Source organism: Acinonyx jubatus, chromosome A2, assembly GCF_027475565.1.
Source record: "Acinonyx jubatus isolate Ajub_Pintada_27869175 chromosome A2, VMU_Ajub_asm_v1.0, whole genome shotgun sequence".
NCBI classification, from domain to species: Eukaryota; Metazoa; Chordata; class Mammalia; order Carnivora; family Felidae; genus Acinonyx; species Acinonyx jubatus.
The window spans coordinates 153,264,517-153,280,119 of NC_069383.1; the positions used below are offsets into that span (position 1 = coordinate 153,264,517).

General features: G+C 54.0%; 1 protein-coding gene across 7 annotated transcripts in view; it reads left to right on the forward strand.

The window, feature by feature from the left end:
* CPAMD8 (C3 and PZP like alpha-2-macroglobulin domain containing 8) overlaps positions 1-15,603 on the forward strand; it is an 81,824-nt gene that overhangs the window by 4,991 nt on the left and 61,230 nt on the right. For all 7 annotated transcript variants that reach the window (XR_003413687.2, XR_003413689.2, XR_008297207.1 and 4 more), the window contains exons 3-12: positions 721-743; positions 2,471-2,636; positions 2,714-2,766; positions 3,113-3,130; positions 3,542-3,596; positions 5,787-5,900; positions 7,167-7,251; positions 8,580-8,688; positions 11,043-11,270; positions 14,175-14,345. Coding sequence is in view for 4 of the 7 variants with exons in the window: in XM_053219687.1 (XP_053075662.1) it covers positions 721-743; positions 2,471-2,636; positions 2,714-2,766; positions 3,113-3,130; positions 3,542-3,596; positions 5,787-5,900; positions 7,167-7,251; positions 8,580-8,688; positions 11,043-11,270; positions 14,175-14,345 (1,022 nt within the window). In the remaining 3 variants the exon portion in view is untranslated. The remainder of the gene's footprint in view (positions 1-720; positions 744-2,470; positions 2,637-2,713; positions 2,767-3,112; positions 3,131-3,541; positions 3,597-5,786; positions 5,901-7,166; positions 7,252-8,579; positions 8,689-11,042; positions 11,271-14,174; positions 14,346-15,603) is intronic.

The window sequence follows — 15,603 nt, forward strand, 5'->3', positions numbered from 1 at the left end:
CTTGGACTGGGGAGGCAATGCTGATTGGCCCATTTTGGGTCATGTGTTCAACTCTGAACCAATCACTGTGGCTGAGGGAAGACCTATGTAGATTTGCACCTAGCCCCGAGAGAGATGGGCAGAGCCCCACCAAGCCTCATGAATTGGGAGCTGGGGAGGTGGCGCCCCCAAGGAAATCAGGGTTCTGCTAGTGGAAAATGGGGAATGAGTTTTGGGAGGCAAAAACAGTAGATGCTAAATCAAGTCTTAGAGGCTAGAAAGCCCAGAGAGTCAGAATGGTAAATGATTCTGTTTGGGTAAAGAGAGAAGTGATGGGAAAATAGATCTACTGGAGTGAGGTCCACTGGGGACCTCAGTCTCCTCTTCTTTCTCTCCACCCTTCTCCTTGTTCCACTCCCCTGGAGTTTTCCCTTTGCTCTCTTCAAGCTTACCTTGGGTAGGGGCCAAGGGTGAAGTGAATTGAATACAGGCTGGCCAACTTTCCCCTGAATAACTCAGCCTTGTCCATCCCCTCTAGCCTTCAGCTTTCACCACCTAGGAGGAAACATCTCATTTTTCCCAATCCCAGCCCAGGCCAGACCAGCATGACCCAGTGTGTGTGTTTGTCTACAGAAAATCCCTCTGGGTAGAGAAGGCTCCTAGTTGTAAGGCTGCAGCTCAGGGAGGCAGGAAAACACAGCTCCCAATTTAACTGTTGTCATTTAATTTTTATTTTTGTAGATAAAGGAACAATCAAACTCAAGGTAAGCTATGAATTTTTAAAATCATAAATCCTACCTTGGAAATAGTTGATTTGAAATGGAGCGAGAGAAGTTGCATGTGTGGTGAGAAAAATGAAGAAAAAATTGAGAAAAGGAGAAAACTCACCTGTAATCCCATCCCCTTTTGTGTTTCCCATAAATCTTCATCCACATAAAGACATTTCTAGGGATGCCTGGGTGGCTCAGTTGGTTGAGTCTCTTTTTTTTTTTTTTAATGTTTATTCTTGAGAGAGAGAGTACACGTGAATGCGTGCATGCTAGGTGGGGAGGGGCAGAGAGAGGGGGACAGAGGATCTGAAGCGGGCTCTGCACTGACAGCAGTCAGCTCGATGTGGGGCTCAAACTCATGAACAGAAAGATCATGACCTGAGCTGAAGTCGGATGCTCAACCAACTGAGCCACCAGGCGCGCCAAGCGTCGGACTCTTCATTTTCTCTGTCTCCCTCTCTCTCTCTGCCCCTCCCCTGCTCACGCTCGCTCTCTTTCTCAAAGCAAATAAATAAACTTAAAACAAAAAGGTATTTCTTTCATCGTTGCAATTAAAGGGTAGATAGACACCCTGTCGTTTCCTGCTCTTTTCTCTTAACACACTGCATAAACATACGTCCATGTGTTCAAGTCTCTATAATTGTAATTTGCCCTTTATTGTAAACAGCATCCTACTGGATCTTTTTTTATGTACTAATATACTAACCCTCTCCACCTTGTACATGGTTAGATATTTTTAAAAGGTTGTTTTCAGGGTTTTGGTAATGTAATCTGAAAGTTGCGAGCATCTTTGTGCACAAAGATCTATTAGCATTCAAAATTTTTTTTAATGTTTATTTATTTTTGAGAGACAGAGAGAGAGGGACAGAGCACAAGCGGGTAGGGGCAGAGAGAGAGGGAGAGACAGAATCCGAAGCAGGCTTCAGGCTCCGAGCTGCCAGCACAGAGCCCGACGCGGGGCTCGAACCCACAAACCATGAGATCATGACCTGAGCCCAAGTCGGATGCTTAACCGACTGAGCCACCCAGGCGCCCCCCCCCCTTTTTTTTAAATTTTGTTTTTAATGTTTATTTATATTTGAGACAGAGAATGGAGACCTTTTTGCTTGTCACAATTGGGGAGGGCACCTAGTGGGACCTCCGAACCCCCCAAGTGCCCAGGACCGCCTTCACGACCAAGAAAGAGTCAGCCCCAGATGTCGATAGTTGGGAAACCCTTGATAAGTCCTCTTGAACTACAGGTCGGCTTTCTTGTGAATCAGAAAGCAGGGCTGCCCTGGACAGGGGTTAAGAGTACACACTGTCCCTGGCCACTGCACGTCAGAAGGCACTCTTCACAGGATTGGTGCTGTGGATTTGTAGAAGAGACCACGAAAGGCTGTATCATTCTAGGACAGGGGACCAGGGGATCTGCAGACTAGAGACGCCCAAAAAAGGTCTTGGGCTCCTCAGCTCTTAGACTGGCTCCTGCTGAGTGATTCTCAACTTGTGTGGGGGGAGATTCTGGCTCCACTGGCAGTGGCCGGAGACATTTCTGGCTGTCATGACTCGGGGGGTGAGGGTCCTGCTGGCATTCAGTGGGCGGAGGCCAGGGATGCTCCTCAACACCCTGCAGTGACAGGATGGCCCCCGCTGCAACGAACGATCCAGTCCTTCAGGGTCAGCAGCGCCGAGGTTGAGAAATGCCGTGTCGTTCGCCAAGTTCTGTGCTCTGCCTGCAGGTGCCCACGGGCCTCCAGGGCCAGGCCCTCCTGCAGGTGTGGGGCCGCGGCCGGAGGGCAGAGGAGGGCCCCCTCTTCCACAACCAGACCTCCGTGACTGTGGACGGCCGGGGCGTCTCTGTGTTCATCCAGACGGACAAGCCAGTGTACAAGCCCCAGCACCGAGGTGGGCGGCTCGTGCAGGCTTGGGGGGAGGGCCGGCCATGGCCTGAGCTGCCGCATGACTGTCTCCTTTTCTTCCAGTGCTTATAAGCATCTTCACTGTCACCCCAAACCTGAGGCCTGTCAGCAGGAAGGTGAGAGCAGCATCTAAAACCATGTGCCTGGATAAACTTAACAAAAAACCCCCCAAAACCAAAAAACACCAATAAAACCATGTGCCTGGAACACCCCCCTGCCCCCCCTCCAACCGGGACCACCTGGCCAGGGGCACCACCAGCAACGGGTCTTTCTTCCCAATTCCTTCCGGTTTCTACCTCCGTTCTCATTTTTCCCTGTGGCTCCGAGTCCCCTGGGGAGCCAGGGGGAGGTCCGTGGGACACGGGGAGGCCAGAGCACTGGTGGGCATGTGGCAGCGTGCTCAGAGGGTGGGGGCTTTATAGGGGGGTTTGCTCACTGCCTGTCTGTCTGTCTGTGTTGCAGCTGGAAGCCTACATTCTGGTGAGTGTAGCTCTGACTTGGGGCCGATTAACCTGCTCTCTGCAGACCTGGTCTGTCTTCCCCGACTGTCTGCTGTCGAGGTAGATCCTGCCTGTCCCAGCACCTCCCAAGCCGGGGGCCGGGTCTATCCCGGGCCCCGGATCTGCCCTGGGACAAGCCAAGTGTGTGTCTGTCTGTAGATTTGCACACAGCTCCTTAAACGAGGAGCAGATCTGGCCCCTTTGTCCCCGTGTTCGCACACAAGTCCCTTCAGTGCCTTGAGGGTTCATTTGCTCCCGTGTAAATGGCTAATCTGGGGGCCTGTCCTCCGTGCTTGTCCCACCCGAGAGAGAGAGAGGGCTCGGGGGTGCTCACGTGCATCGGACACAAGCCGGGCGCCCTGAGTTCACTGTGCACGCTTGTCCCCCTCAGGACCCCAGGGGCTCGAGGATGATGGAGTGGAGACACTTGGAGCCACTCTGCTGCGGTAAACCTCTTCCCGTCCCCTCCCCTTCTTCCTTCTGCGGCTTGGGGGCTGCACCTTTGGGCGGCAGGTGCAACAGATCTTCCAGGAAGATAGAATGTGCTCTGCCTGGGACCCCACCAGCCCTTCCCTGCAGCGTGGCACCCCCACCCATGCTTCTCTGGTCCCGGCATCCGGCTGGGGCTCCTGCACATAACTTGAGGCCTTTCGGGACTATCACGGTCTTGTTTGTGGGCGCCAACCCCCCCTCCACATCTTCCTCCCAGCGCAGGTGTTTTGTGTCATCATCCCCTCGGGGGCTCCTGGACCCCCGACTGCCTCTGCGAGCCGGATGTAAGAGTGCAGCATCTCTAGAAGGCTTGGGGAAGGCTGACGAGCAGGGACAGGGCTTCCTTGAGTTCGGAGTCTGGGGCTGCACGGGCTGCGGCGGAGCCAAGGGCAGGACGACTCTCTTTTCCTGTCAGTGGGGCACTGACGTTGCCGCTGACAAAGGGTGAACTTCCAGGCCAGCGGGGGAAGCAGACATCGACTAAGCGATAATAGGCGATGACATCCGCCATGATGAGTGCTAGGAAGGAGAAATACAAACCGAGAGAGAGCAGAATGGGGTTGTCGCCCAGCCTGGGGCAGCAGAGACAATCCTGGAAGGCTGCCGGGAGGAAGAGCCTTTCCAGCAATGAAGTGAAGAAGGAGCAGAAGTTAGCCAGGAAAAGTGGGGGGACAGGGAACATGTTCCAGACAGAGGCCAGTGGATGTCAGGGAGAGTGAGGCTGGGAACAGGAGGGAGGCCCCGGGAGTCAGGAGTGCTGACAGCAGAAAGCAACAGTGAGATCGGGGGCGTCTTGGATTGCGGGGAGGTGTGTGGAGTTGATCTGAAGAACACAGAGGAAGGGAACCACTAGCCTCCCGTTTAAAACACCCCTTGCAGGGCGCCTGGGTGGCTCAGTCGGACAAGCATCAGACTTCAGCTCAGCTTGTGATCTCACGGCTTGTGAGTTCGAGCCCTGCGTCGGGCTCTGTGCCGACGGCTCGGATCCTGGAGCCTGCTTCTGCTTCTGTGTCTCCCTCTCTCTCTGTGTCCCTCCCCCACCTAGGCTCCCTGTCTCTCTCTCTCTCTCAAGAATAAATAAACATTAAAAAGGATTTTTTAACCCCCTTGTGATATATGTAGACCAGAGGTGCTCAACCGGTGTGATTTTGCTCCTGGCTGAGGCCCCATAGAAAAAATGCGCGCTGGTGACATGTACCCTAAGTGTCCTCTGACCATCAAAGGCTCAGAATACGTGAGGAAAGGGACCTTTTGCCGTCGTGTTTTCCAGTTCCAGAGTGGCGGAGAGAAGCAGAGGGTGCTGTTGGAATCTGGGTTTTCGCGGGAGTCCCAGTGAGAACTGCCAGCACGGTGTCACTGTTGGGGACAGGCAGAGCGCGTCACACTCAGGAGGGAAAGATCCCCCAGCGGTTTGGAGTCTACGCACCCCTTCAGACTCCCCCGCGGCGGGGCGCGTGCAAAATGCCGCCCTGACTCTCCTCCCAGTATCCGCGCCAGCCGGGGTTCCAAGGAGCAGACCCAGGGCAAAGGCTGCCCCCGTCCCGGAGGCCGCTGGCATTTCCGGCTGCCTATTTGCAGGGAGAGCAGTGCCCGGTCTTGAAGCCTGTTGAGAATCTGTATTCAGTTGGGGTAGCAGACTGGTGGGCAGGGGGTGGGTTCTGCCCCCAGGGGATGTAGCATTCCGTGGGGGCTACTTGGGGGTCGCCGTGACGTGGGGGGAGGAGCTACTGGCATCGCGTGGGTGGAGGCCAGAGACGCCACTCAGTGTCCTGCGATGTCCCCAACCGTGGACTGTGACCCAGCCCCAAATGTCAGCAGTGCCGAGGCTGGGAGTTGGCTCAGGCGGGAAGCAGAGTGGCTGAGCGTGGTGGCCTGTCTCCATGGCCTGTCACCTCCCTGTCCGCATGGCGTCTTGGCCACAGGGCTCCCCCAGGAAGCGGAAGGGTGACCTGCGGGGGAGCTTGTTGGGCACAGACCCCCGCCAGCCCAGGCCTTGGCCTCGTCTCTGGTTTCCCCGAGGTTTGGCTCTGGGCAGGGTGGGGGGTGCAGGTCCCCGGGGTGCCTCTGTTCCGTCCTCGCTGCGCCCAGCTGGCACCCTGCACGTGCACTCGCCCCAGGATGACGGGTGGTCTCTCTTCACACAGGCGTCGCCAACATGACCTTCCCCCTGTCCGACCAGCCGGTGCTGGGAGAATGGTTCATTTTTGTCGAAATGCAAGGCCACGTGTACAACAAGTCCTTCGAAGTTCAGAAGTATGGTAAGCCAGAGAATGTTGGGATCTTGGGATTTCACATCTGGGAGAAACCACAGACTCAGTGGTGACATCGGTGATGGGGGTGAGTGGCAGGAGCCCTGTTCACTGGGGGATCAGTGCAGACAGCTGGGCACTTTGTCATTTCCTTCTTTAAAGGATTGTCATGAACCATACGTGACAAAATTGGCCGTCTTAACTACTCGTAAGTGTATACTTCTGTTGTGTTAAGGATATTCATGTTGTTGGACAGCCATCACCAGCATCCATTTCCAGATCTTTCTCATCCTTCCAGACTGAAACTTGGTCCCCATTAAACGCTGACCCCATGTCCCCTCCCCCAGCCCCTGGCACCCTCCATCCTACTGGTTGTTTCTCTGGGTCTGACTCGTCTAGGTACTTCATGTGAGCGGGATCATACGGTATTATCCTTTTGTGTCTGGCTTATTTCACTCAGCATAATGGCCTCCAGATTCATCCATACTGTAGCAGAATTCCCTTCCTTTTCTTAAATTTAAATTTAAAATTTTCATTTTGAGAGAGAGAGAGAGAGAACACGTATACAAGTGGGGGAGAAGGGCAGAGGCCGACAGAGAATCTTACGCAGGCTCCACCTCGGTGCAGCCCCTGACGCAAGGCTCGATCCCACAACCCTGGGATCATGACCTGAGCCGAAGTCAAGAGTCGGATGGATGCTCAACCAACTGAACCACCCAGGCGCCTCAAATTTCCTTCCCTTTTAAGTCCATTTCTTTTGGTTCTTTTATTGTTTTCCCGAGGAAAGGCATTTCTCGCCTTGTGTAACAAGCTCGAAGGACCAGGGTCTTTATGTTTCCTCTGTGCTGCTCCCTTGCTCCCCAAGCTGCATAGGGTGACCAGATGGCTGGATGCTCCCAAGGCTGAGTCGTGAAGCAGAGAACCCCTCCAGCTGCAAGCACTCTCCAGCCACCCCTAGTTGGTCTAGGACCTGGCCACTTGGGCGCTTCTGGGCTGGGCTGCATTCAGAGCATGTGGCCTAAAAGTGATGAGATGTGGACCTCCTGAGAACAAAGGGGTGTGGGTCTGTCCGAAAATAGGAAATAGAGGTGGGTCAGCAAAATCCCCAGAATGCTGCCCTTATTCAGCGAAGGGTGGTGTGGATTTCTGTGGAGTTGGCTGCTCCGTGGCTGGGGCTGCGGCTTCGCTGTTACGCCTCCCAACACCTCCAGTACTTTCTGAGGCCACCCCAGCGGTGGAAGCCGCCCTTCCCTCCTCTCTGCTCTCTCCTTCCAGTGTTGCCGAAATTTGAGCTCCTTATTGACCCGCCCCAGTATATCCGGGACCTGGACACATGCGAGAAGGGCACCGTGAGGGCCAGGTGAGGAAGAGGTGGTCAGCATGGGTAAGCCCCTCCCCCTGGGGGGCGGGGAAACACGCCCAGGACACGCCTCATGGCCATGGCCCCGGGACACGCCCCCACCACAGGCCCCTCCCTGGGACACGCCCCCATGACATGCCCCTCCCCGGGACATCCCCTACAGGCATGCCCCTCCTCCCTCAGGTATCCTCCCCCTCCTCCTGGGGGTCTCCCCCCAGGGACCCCTTCCAGGGACTCCCTCTTCCTTGCAGACAGCACCCACAGCGAGTGGGCTGACCCACAAGGGATTTCTTGAAGGGGTTGCCTGTCTAATGACCAGGTTGATGACCAGATCCAAAGTGGGCGTCAACCAGAGGGTGTCCAGGGACACTGTCCCTTTTGGGGGCTCTGAGGGAGAGCCCACCCAGCCTTGTGTTCCCGCTGAGCTCTGCCACCTGCCAGAGGTTGTGGCCAAGGCAGTCCTCCTGCCCTCCTCTCCTCCAGCTGTGTGTGTGTGTGTGTGTGTGTGTGTGTGTGTGCGCGCGCGTGTGTGTGTAAAGTAATCTCTACCCCAAACGTGGGGCTCGAACTCACCACCCTGAGATCAAGAGTCACACGCTTTACTGACGGAGCCCGCCAGGTTCCCCAGCTGGGTGTGTTTAAAACCCAAGGATGTTGTCAACTCTCCTTAAATACAATTTAAAAAAAAATACAGTCCAGGGATGTGTTGGAGACACACACATTTTTTTAATAGTCTAGAAAATACTATCAAAATGCCTGGCATTATTTTTGTTATTCGCTGTGATCGTCCCTCTTGCTCCTGTGCCCCTGTAAGCAGGTGTCCCCTCTGCATAGGGCATGACAAAGATATGTGTAAGTTTTACCAGCATCTCTGAGAGGATAGGTTTATTCCCGTTCTCTGGGTGAGGAAACCAAGACTCAGAGAAGTCAGAGCCCTGGTTCAGAACTGCACTCACCAGGGCTCTGAGACCCAGGCTTCCCTGGTGCCCATGGCTGTTTGCTCCTCTGTACTGTCCTGCCCCAACAAGTTGGCCAGGCCCTGTGGTCGTCTCACATACCCTCCTGCTCTGGGTTCAGAGTTCCTCTCTGACCCTTGGTCTCTTTTTCCATCAAACATAAGTCTTAGGGCAGAGGACTGTAGGCCCCTGACATTATCTCTCCTGGCTCTGGGTTGTGGAAAGGGCTGTAAGCAGAGAATGTAGGAGGGCGAAGGAGCCCTGTATCAGCTGCCATACCAGTGGCCACGACACGGAGGGCTTGGTCTTCCTGAGACCGACCCTCTCCTGCTGCTCTGTGTGAAATTAACTCCCTTTATCCTTTTGTTCCAGGTATACCTTTGGGAAACCTGTCTCGGGGACCTTGACGATCAATATGACTGTAAATGGCGTGGGGTACTACAGCCAGGAGGTGGGGCGCCCCGTCCTCAGAACCACGAAGGTAAGGAGCAGGGGCCCCAGGGCTGCTTAGCCAATGGATCCCTTCCTGCAGGGAAGGCTTCAGCTGTGTGATGGTTCATTTTATTTTACTTTCTTTTTTTTTTAAGTTTATTTATTTATTGAGAGAGAGAAGGCACCAGTGGGGAAGGGGCGGAGAGAGAGAGAGGACTAGAGAGTCCCAAGCAGGTTCTGCACCACCAGTACAGAGCCCGACGCGGGGCTCGAACCCACGAACTGAGATCATGACCTGAGCTGAAGTCGGACGCTTAACCGACTGAGCCACCCAGGCATCCCTTATTTTTTTTTTTTTAAGTTTACTTATTCATTTTTGAGAGAGAGAGAGAGAGAGTGGGAGGAGGGCAGAGAGAGAGAGGGAGAGAGAGAATCCCAAGCAGGCTCCGTGTTGTCAGCACGGAGCCTGATGTGGGGCTCGAAGCCACAAACCGTGAGATCATGACCTGAGCCGAAACCAAGAGTCAGACGTTTAACTGAGCCACCCAGGCGCCCCCCCCCCCCCGCAAAATAGTTTCATTGAGATACAATTCACATACCATACGATTCAAATATTCATGTAGAATGTAGGATTTGGGGGTTGGGGGCATATTCAGAGTGTGCAACAGTTGCCTCAGCCCAGTTTTAGGATAATCACCATCCTCCCCAAATTCCTCATGCCCTTTTGTGATTAATCTCTTTCCACCCCCAGCCCTGGGCAACCACAGATCTGCTTTCTGTCTGTATGGATTTGCTCATTTTGGACGTTCCGTACACATGGAATCACACACTATATGGTCTCGGCGTCTGGCTTCTTACCCCCCAGCACGATGTTTTCAAGGTGCATCTACAGTGTAGCGCGTATCAGGGCTTCATTCCTTTCTGTGGCTGAGTAATATTCCATCATGCAGAGGGACCACATTTTGTTTATCCGTTTGCCCGGCGATGGCCATCTGAATTGTTTTCCACTTTTTGGCTATTACTGCTGCTGCTGCTCTGAACGCTCGCGTCCAGGTTTTTGTGGGGCTGGCCGTGTTCATTTCTCTTGGATGTGGCGTCCCTAGGTCGTGTGGTACGGAATTAAATAAAGAAGCCACCTGAGTAAGAACGTGCAGAGTCTGTTGATTCGGAACTTGCTGTAGCAAGGGAGTCAGCCGCCATCACCTGCGTTTGGCAGACTTGAAGCTTGGTCGTGAGAAACAGGGAGGGTTTCGCGTGTGCCCCCGTTGGAGGCTGTGGGTGTTTGGGGGAAGCTGTCACCACCTAACTAGAAGGGGAGCATCCGGTGAGATTGGTTAGGGGTGCATGTGTGGCTTTCTCAATTCGTTCAAAGAAGTAGGGGCAGCCGGCTGGGTGGCTCAGCCGGTTAAGCGTCCCACTTTAGCTCAGGTCATGATCTCACGGTTCGTGGGTTCGAGCCCCGCGTGGGGCTCTGTGCTGACAGCTCAGAGCCTGGAGCTGCTTCCGATTCCGTGTCTCCCTCTCTCTCTGCCTCTCCCCTGCTCATGCTCTGTGTCTCTCAGAAAGAAATAAACATTTTTTAAAAAATTAAAAAAAAAACAGGAAGTAGGGGCAAAAAAAATCAGAAAAGCTGCCCGTGATTAATCAAGTCCTGGCCGTGTGGGGCTGGTTGTTATGGGGGTTTGGCTTCTTCCTAGGGGTCAGACTTTCTACAAGGCTGGTGTATAGGCAATGGATTGGCCATTTTTCTATGTGGTCTGGCCAACCTGTTACCCATTTGTAGGTTCAGTGGTAGCTATGTTTAGCCATTTGAAACTCCCAGACTGTTTTCCACGGCGGCTGCATGATTTCACACTCCCGTGCGTGTAAAGTTTTATAACCTGGCTCAGTTGTGAGCGTGCCGCCCCGTACGTGCACACACATCCTGGGGATCCTCTGTCTCTGCAGGGGCCTCCGGCACTGAACCCTGTCCTCCCTGCAGGCTGTGGTGCCCTAGCCTTAATTGTCTGGTTTGCTGAGTAATGTACTCCAAAGCTGTTCCTGGATGAAAGACTTATTCGCCCGGCTCCTGGCTGGGTCCTGGGGTAGGGGGTGAATGGGAGCGTTCTGTGCCCCAGGAGCGGGAGCGAGTGCTCCAAAGTGGGGGGGACTTGGTTCAAATCCCTGTCCTGCTGTCTGTGGGAGGGTGAGCAACTTACTACAGAAGCCTTCTCCTCTTCTGCCTGGTGGGACCGATGCCCCTCCTTCCTGGGTCATATGGCATATCCAACAAGGGATCCAGTGACCCCCCCCTGGCCCTCCAAGCAGCTGGAGAGTCTTGGACTTCACGTGTGTTTTTGAGAGTCATTCACTGAAACCACTCTGACCCCGAGTGAGCACGTTCCGGGCGTTTCCTGCCTCCAGATCCACGGCTCCCAGGACTTCGACATCTGCGTGAAGGACATGATCCCAGCTGATGTCCCCGAGCACTTCCGGGGCACTGTCAGCATCTGGGCCACGGTGGTCAGTGTGGACGGGAGCCAGCAGGTGGCCTTTGATGATTCCACTCCTGTCCAAAGGCAGCTGGTGGACGTCCGCTACTCCAGAGACACCAGGAAGCAGTTCAAGCCTGGCCTGTCCTACGTGGGAAAGGTAAGCGCTGGGGATGGGGCCCAGCAGGGGCCGTCTGAGGGCGCAGGCTCCGCACCACCTCCCGCCCCAGCCCCCTCGCCCCCCGAGGACCACCGAGAATCCACGGCAGTGGGTCCCATCAGTGTCCCAGCAGTGACTCTGAGTCACTCAGTGTCCCAGCAGTGACTCTGCGGAGGACGGTGTCCTTTAATTACATTGCATAACCTTTGCTGTCTGGGGACCAGGGCCTCCTCTGCTGACTGTGGCAAGAGCTGGTACTGGGCCCAGGGTGAGGGGACTGGGCATTTTGCTCCACCTAAAAGGATGGTCTGCTTTAGTTGACGTAGATAGACATTCGTGTATCTACAGCGTTAAACCAAGGCGTTGTAAAGCCATTCATTCGGTTTCTCTCAGGCAATGCCTTTCCTATTTGGGTCGGCTTATTTCTGGATGAACTAATATCCAAGGGAATGCCCCAAAAGGCAGATCTCCTGTCCCTGAGACAGACTGATTCGATCTCCTGGGGGAAAGTGGCGTTTTGTGTGTATGTGTGTGTTTTCTTTAATGTTTACTTATTTTTAAGGGGGGTGAGGGGCAGAGAGAGAGGGAGACACAGAATCCGAAGCGGGCTCCAGGCTCTGAGCTGTCAGCACAGAATCCGATGTGGGGCTCAAGCTTATGAACCGGAAGATCATGACCTGAGCTGAAGTCGGATGCATAACCAACTGAGCCACCCAGGTGCCCCAAATGTGGCATTTTGAATAGGCCCCCACCTCCTGCCCACCCATCATGCCATTCTTATACACAGTCAAGTTTTAGGTGACCAGAAACCCGAGATCCTTATCCTAGTTGCTGAACTGGGCATTTGTGTCCCGGGGGGCCAAGGCCAGTGGAGCCCAGTGTCACCCCAGAGGAAGCTGGCTGCACCCCTGACCACAGCTCTGCCCACCGCCCACATCGCTGGCCCCTCTAACCTTCTGTGGGTCACTCACAGGATCCTGGTGTCCTCATGCTGTGGCCTGCTACTCCTGCTCTGCTCTGAGACCTCCCTTCTGTCTGTGCCGGATCCCAGCCCCTCAGGCGCAATCACAGAGACACGGCCTGTGCGCCCCTGGCTTTGAGGGTCCCAGCTTGAGGAGAAGCTAAAGCCCAACGTGCAGGGTCAGAATGTGCATGGAGAAGAGGCTCGGGCTGTCAGATCAACGAAAGGGAGCATTTCAGGGACCACTGAGAAATTATCCACCATCTGCATTAAAGAGCAGAGCTGTAAATGGGGATCATGCCAGCCGAAGCCCCTGTCACTCTGTCACCAAATACCTGCACGGTCGAGGGGCTACTCTAGGGTCCTTCAGGGCCCACTGGCCATATTTCTTTCACACCATCCCTGTCTTCTGAACCCCTCTTTCCGACTGCCTCTTCTACGTCTGAATGAGGTCGGAGCATCACACGGAACTGTTGATAGCATTACCCGTTCTGTTCCTCCCCCAGCGTGGCACCAGGCCAGTGGCCAGCGGCCAGCATGTGGTGATTCGTACACGGTAATTTGTACCTGGAGACCAATGGGACAGAATTGAGAATGCCGGGGCACTTGGGTGGCTCAGTCGGCTAAGTGTCCGACTCTTGATTTCAGCTCAGGTCATGGTCCCAGGGTCGTGGGATCGAGCCCCTCTTTGGATTCTACGCTGAGCATGGAGATTGCTTAAGATCCTCTGTCTCTTTCCCTCTGCGCCTCTCCCCTACTTGTGCATCTGTGCACTCTCTGTCTCTAAAATGCAATGGAATGGAATAGAATAGAACAGAATAGAATAGAATAGATCAGATCCGCACATTGGAGAGATACGGAGTCCCTATACGTTCCCCTAACCGATTGTCTAGGATACCCCACTTCCGGTTAGCCCCCACAGCTTCCCCACAGCTATAGCCTCCAACGGAGGCACACCTGAAGCCCTCCCTGCTTCTCTACAACGCTTTCCCACTTCACCTGCACCTGAGTCTCTGCCAAACACAAGTGATGGTGGCTGTGACTCCCTGGCTGCAGCAAGCTGTGAATAAATAGCCTCTGCTCGTTCTTTTTCCACACCACGTGGCACCAGGCTAACGGCCAGCCCGTGGTAACTTGTACCTTGTGACTTCTTGGTCAAGTCCAAGGTCGTGAAGGTCCTCCTCTCCTGGCCTCCCCCGCCCAGCTCTCCATCTTCTAAGTGTTTCAAAGTTCCAGCTCTTAACTTCAGGTCTATGATCTTTTTTTTTTTTTTAGTCTAAGTTTATTTATGTTGAGGGGGACATTTAGTGTGAGTGGGGGAGGGGCAGAGAGCGAGAGAGAGGGAGAGAGAGAATCCCCAAGCCAACTCCATGCTGTCAGCGCAGAGCCTGACTCGGGGCTCAAATCCACAAAACCTCAAAATCATGACCTGAGCTGAAACCAAGAGTCGGATGCTTAACCGACTGAACCACCCATGTGCCCCTATGATCCATTTTTAACTTTTGCAGATGGTGTGAGGTAGGGGTTCGATTTCATTCTTTGGCATGTGGGTGTCCAGTCCTCCCAGCACTGTTTGTTGAGGAAACTGTTCTCTTCCAAGTGAATGGTCTCGGCACGCTTGTTGAAAACCAATTTGCCACGGATGTGTGGGTTTATTCCTGGACTCTCAATTCCGTACCATTGATCGCCATGTCTCTCCTAGGCCAGTCTTGATTACTGTAGCTTCACAGTTTTGAAACTAGGAGATATGAGTTCTTCTCGGTTCCTCTTTTTCCTGGTTGTTTTGGTTATTTGGTTATTTCCCTGTGAATTTTAGCAACAGCTTGTCGATTTCTGCAAAGAAGTTGGCTGGGATTCTGGTGGGGGATTGGGTCGAGTCTGTAGATCCGTCTGGAGAGTGGTACTGCCTTGACTGTGTTGAATCTTTGGTGATCCCCTTCCAGGTGGAGCTGTCCTACCCAGACGGCAGCCCGGCCGAGGGGGTGACGGTCCAGATCAGGGCAGAGCTGACCTCGAAGGACAACATCTACACCACTGAATCTGTGTCCCGGGGAGGGCTGGTGGGGTTTGAAATCCCCTTCATCCCCATGTCGGCTCAACACGTGTGGCTGGAGGTGGGTGAGTTGCCTGGACCTTTGTCATTCAGCCACAAGGCACAGCCTTGGTGCCTTCCCTGATTTATGCTTGGGCAAGAGCTCAGTGGAACTGTGGCCTGCTGCTTCCCTGAGGGAGTTTATGGTCTTTGACGGGGAGTTTGACCGGGGGAGAGCCCAAGGCAAGACAGGAGGTCAAGGAGAGGCGAAGCTTCCTTGCTATCATGCTGAAGGAGGCTTTCCCAAAGGGATCCCACCATGTGGACTCCTGACCTTGGGGAGGGTCATCCAGACTGCTTCTGGGAGGGTGGAACAGCATGTGCAGAGGCCCAGAGGCCCTCGATCATAGTGTAACTGGGTCCTGCAGGGCCCAGCCAGGCTGAGCCATTCAGGAAGATGTGGAGGAGGGAGCTGGTGGGGTGCCCCCCACCTCACAGGGGTTCTTGGGGTTTACCCAGAAGGCAGCATCAGGGGGACAGAGTGGCCTGATTTTTGAAACTCAGCAGTTGTTCCAGTGACATTACAGGGTACCTGGTCGGGGGGTGGGGTGCGGGCACAGGTGGGCAGACAGAAGGTGATGACAGAGAGGCCACCAAGCCTGGAGCTATGAAGGTAGGACACGGGGTCCCATTGTCAGGGAAGAGAGGAGCAGGAGTGACAGAAGAGGGCGTCCGGCTCTGTGACAGCCCCACGGACGCTGGATGGCGGGGAGGGGGTGGGGGCAGCTTAGAGTAAATGTGTAGGTGGGAGCCGAGGACGCTTGTGGTGACTGTCCTCTGTGGGGCAACGTGTCCTTAGAGATTTTTAACCATGGGAAGTTGCAAGCTTGGGGCTCTCCGGGCCATCCAGCGGGCTGCAAACTCCTGGTTACAATGACAGCTTTTTCTTAATGATTGCAAGATGTCCCTTTTATTTGCATTTAGTCCTCTAGCAGTTAAGTAGCAGCAAAGCCCTGAGATGACTACAAATACCAGAATTAGCTGAAAAATTTTCTCTGTCATAGATACATGTCTAAAAATGAGCTTTTCCTGGGGCACCTGGGTGGCTCAGTCGGTTGAGCGCCTGACTTGAGCTCAGGTCTTGATCTCCTGGTTCAGGAGTTCAAGTGTGGAGCCTGCTTGGGCTTCTCTCTCTCTCTGCCCCTATCCTGCTTGCTTTCTCTGTCTGTCTGTCTCTCTCAAAATAAGTAAACTTAAATTTTTTTTTAAAAATTAGCTTTTCCCCAAAATGTCACTTTAATAGATATTTTATTTCTGTTACCAAATACTGTTTAGGAAAA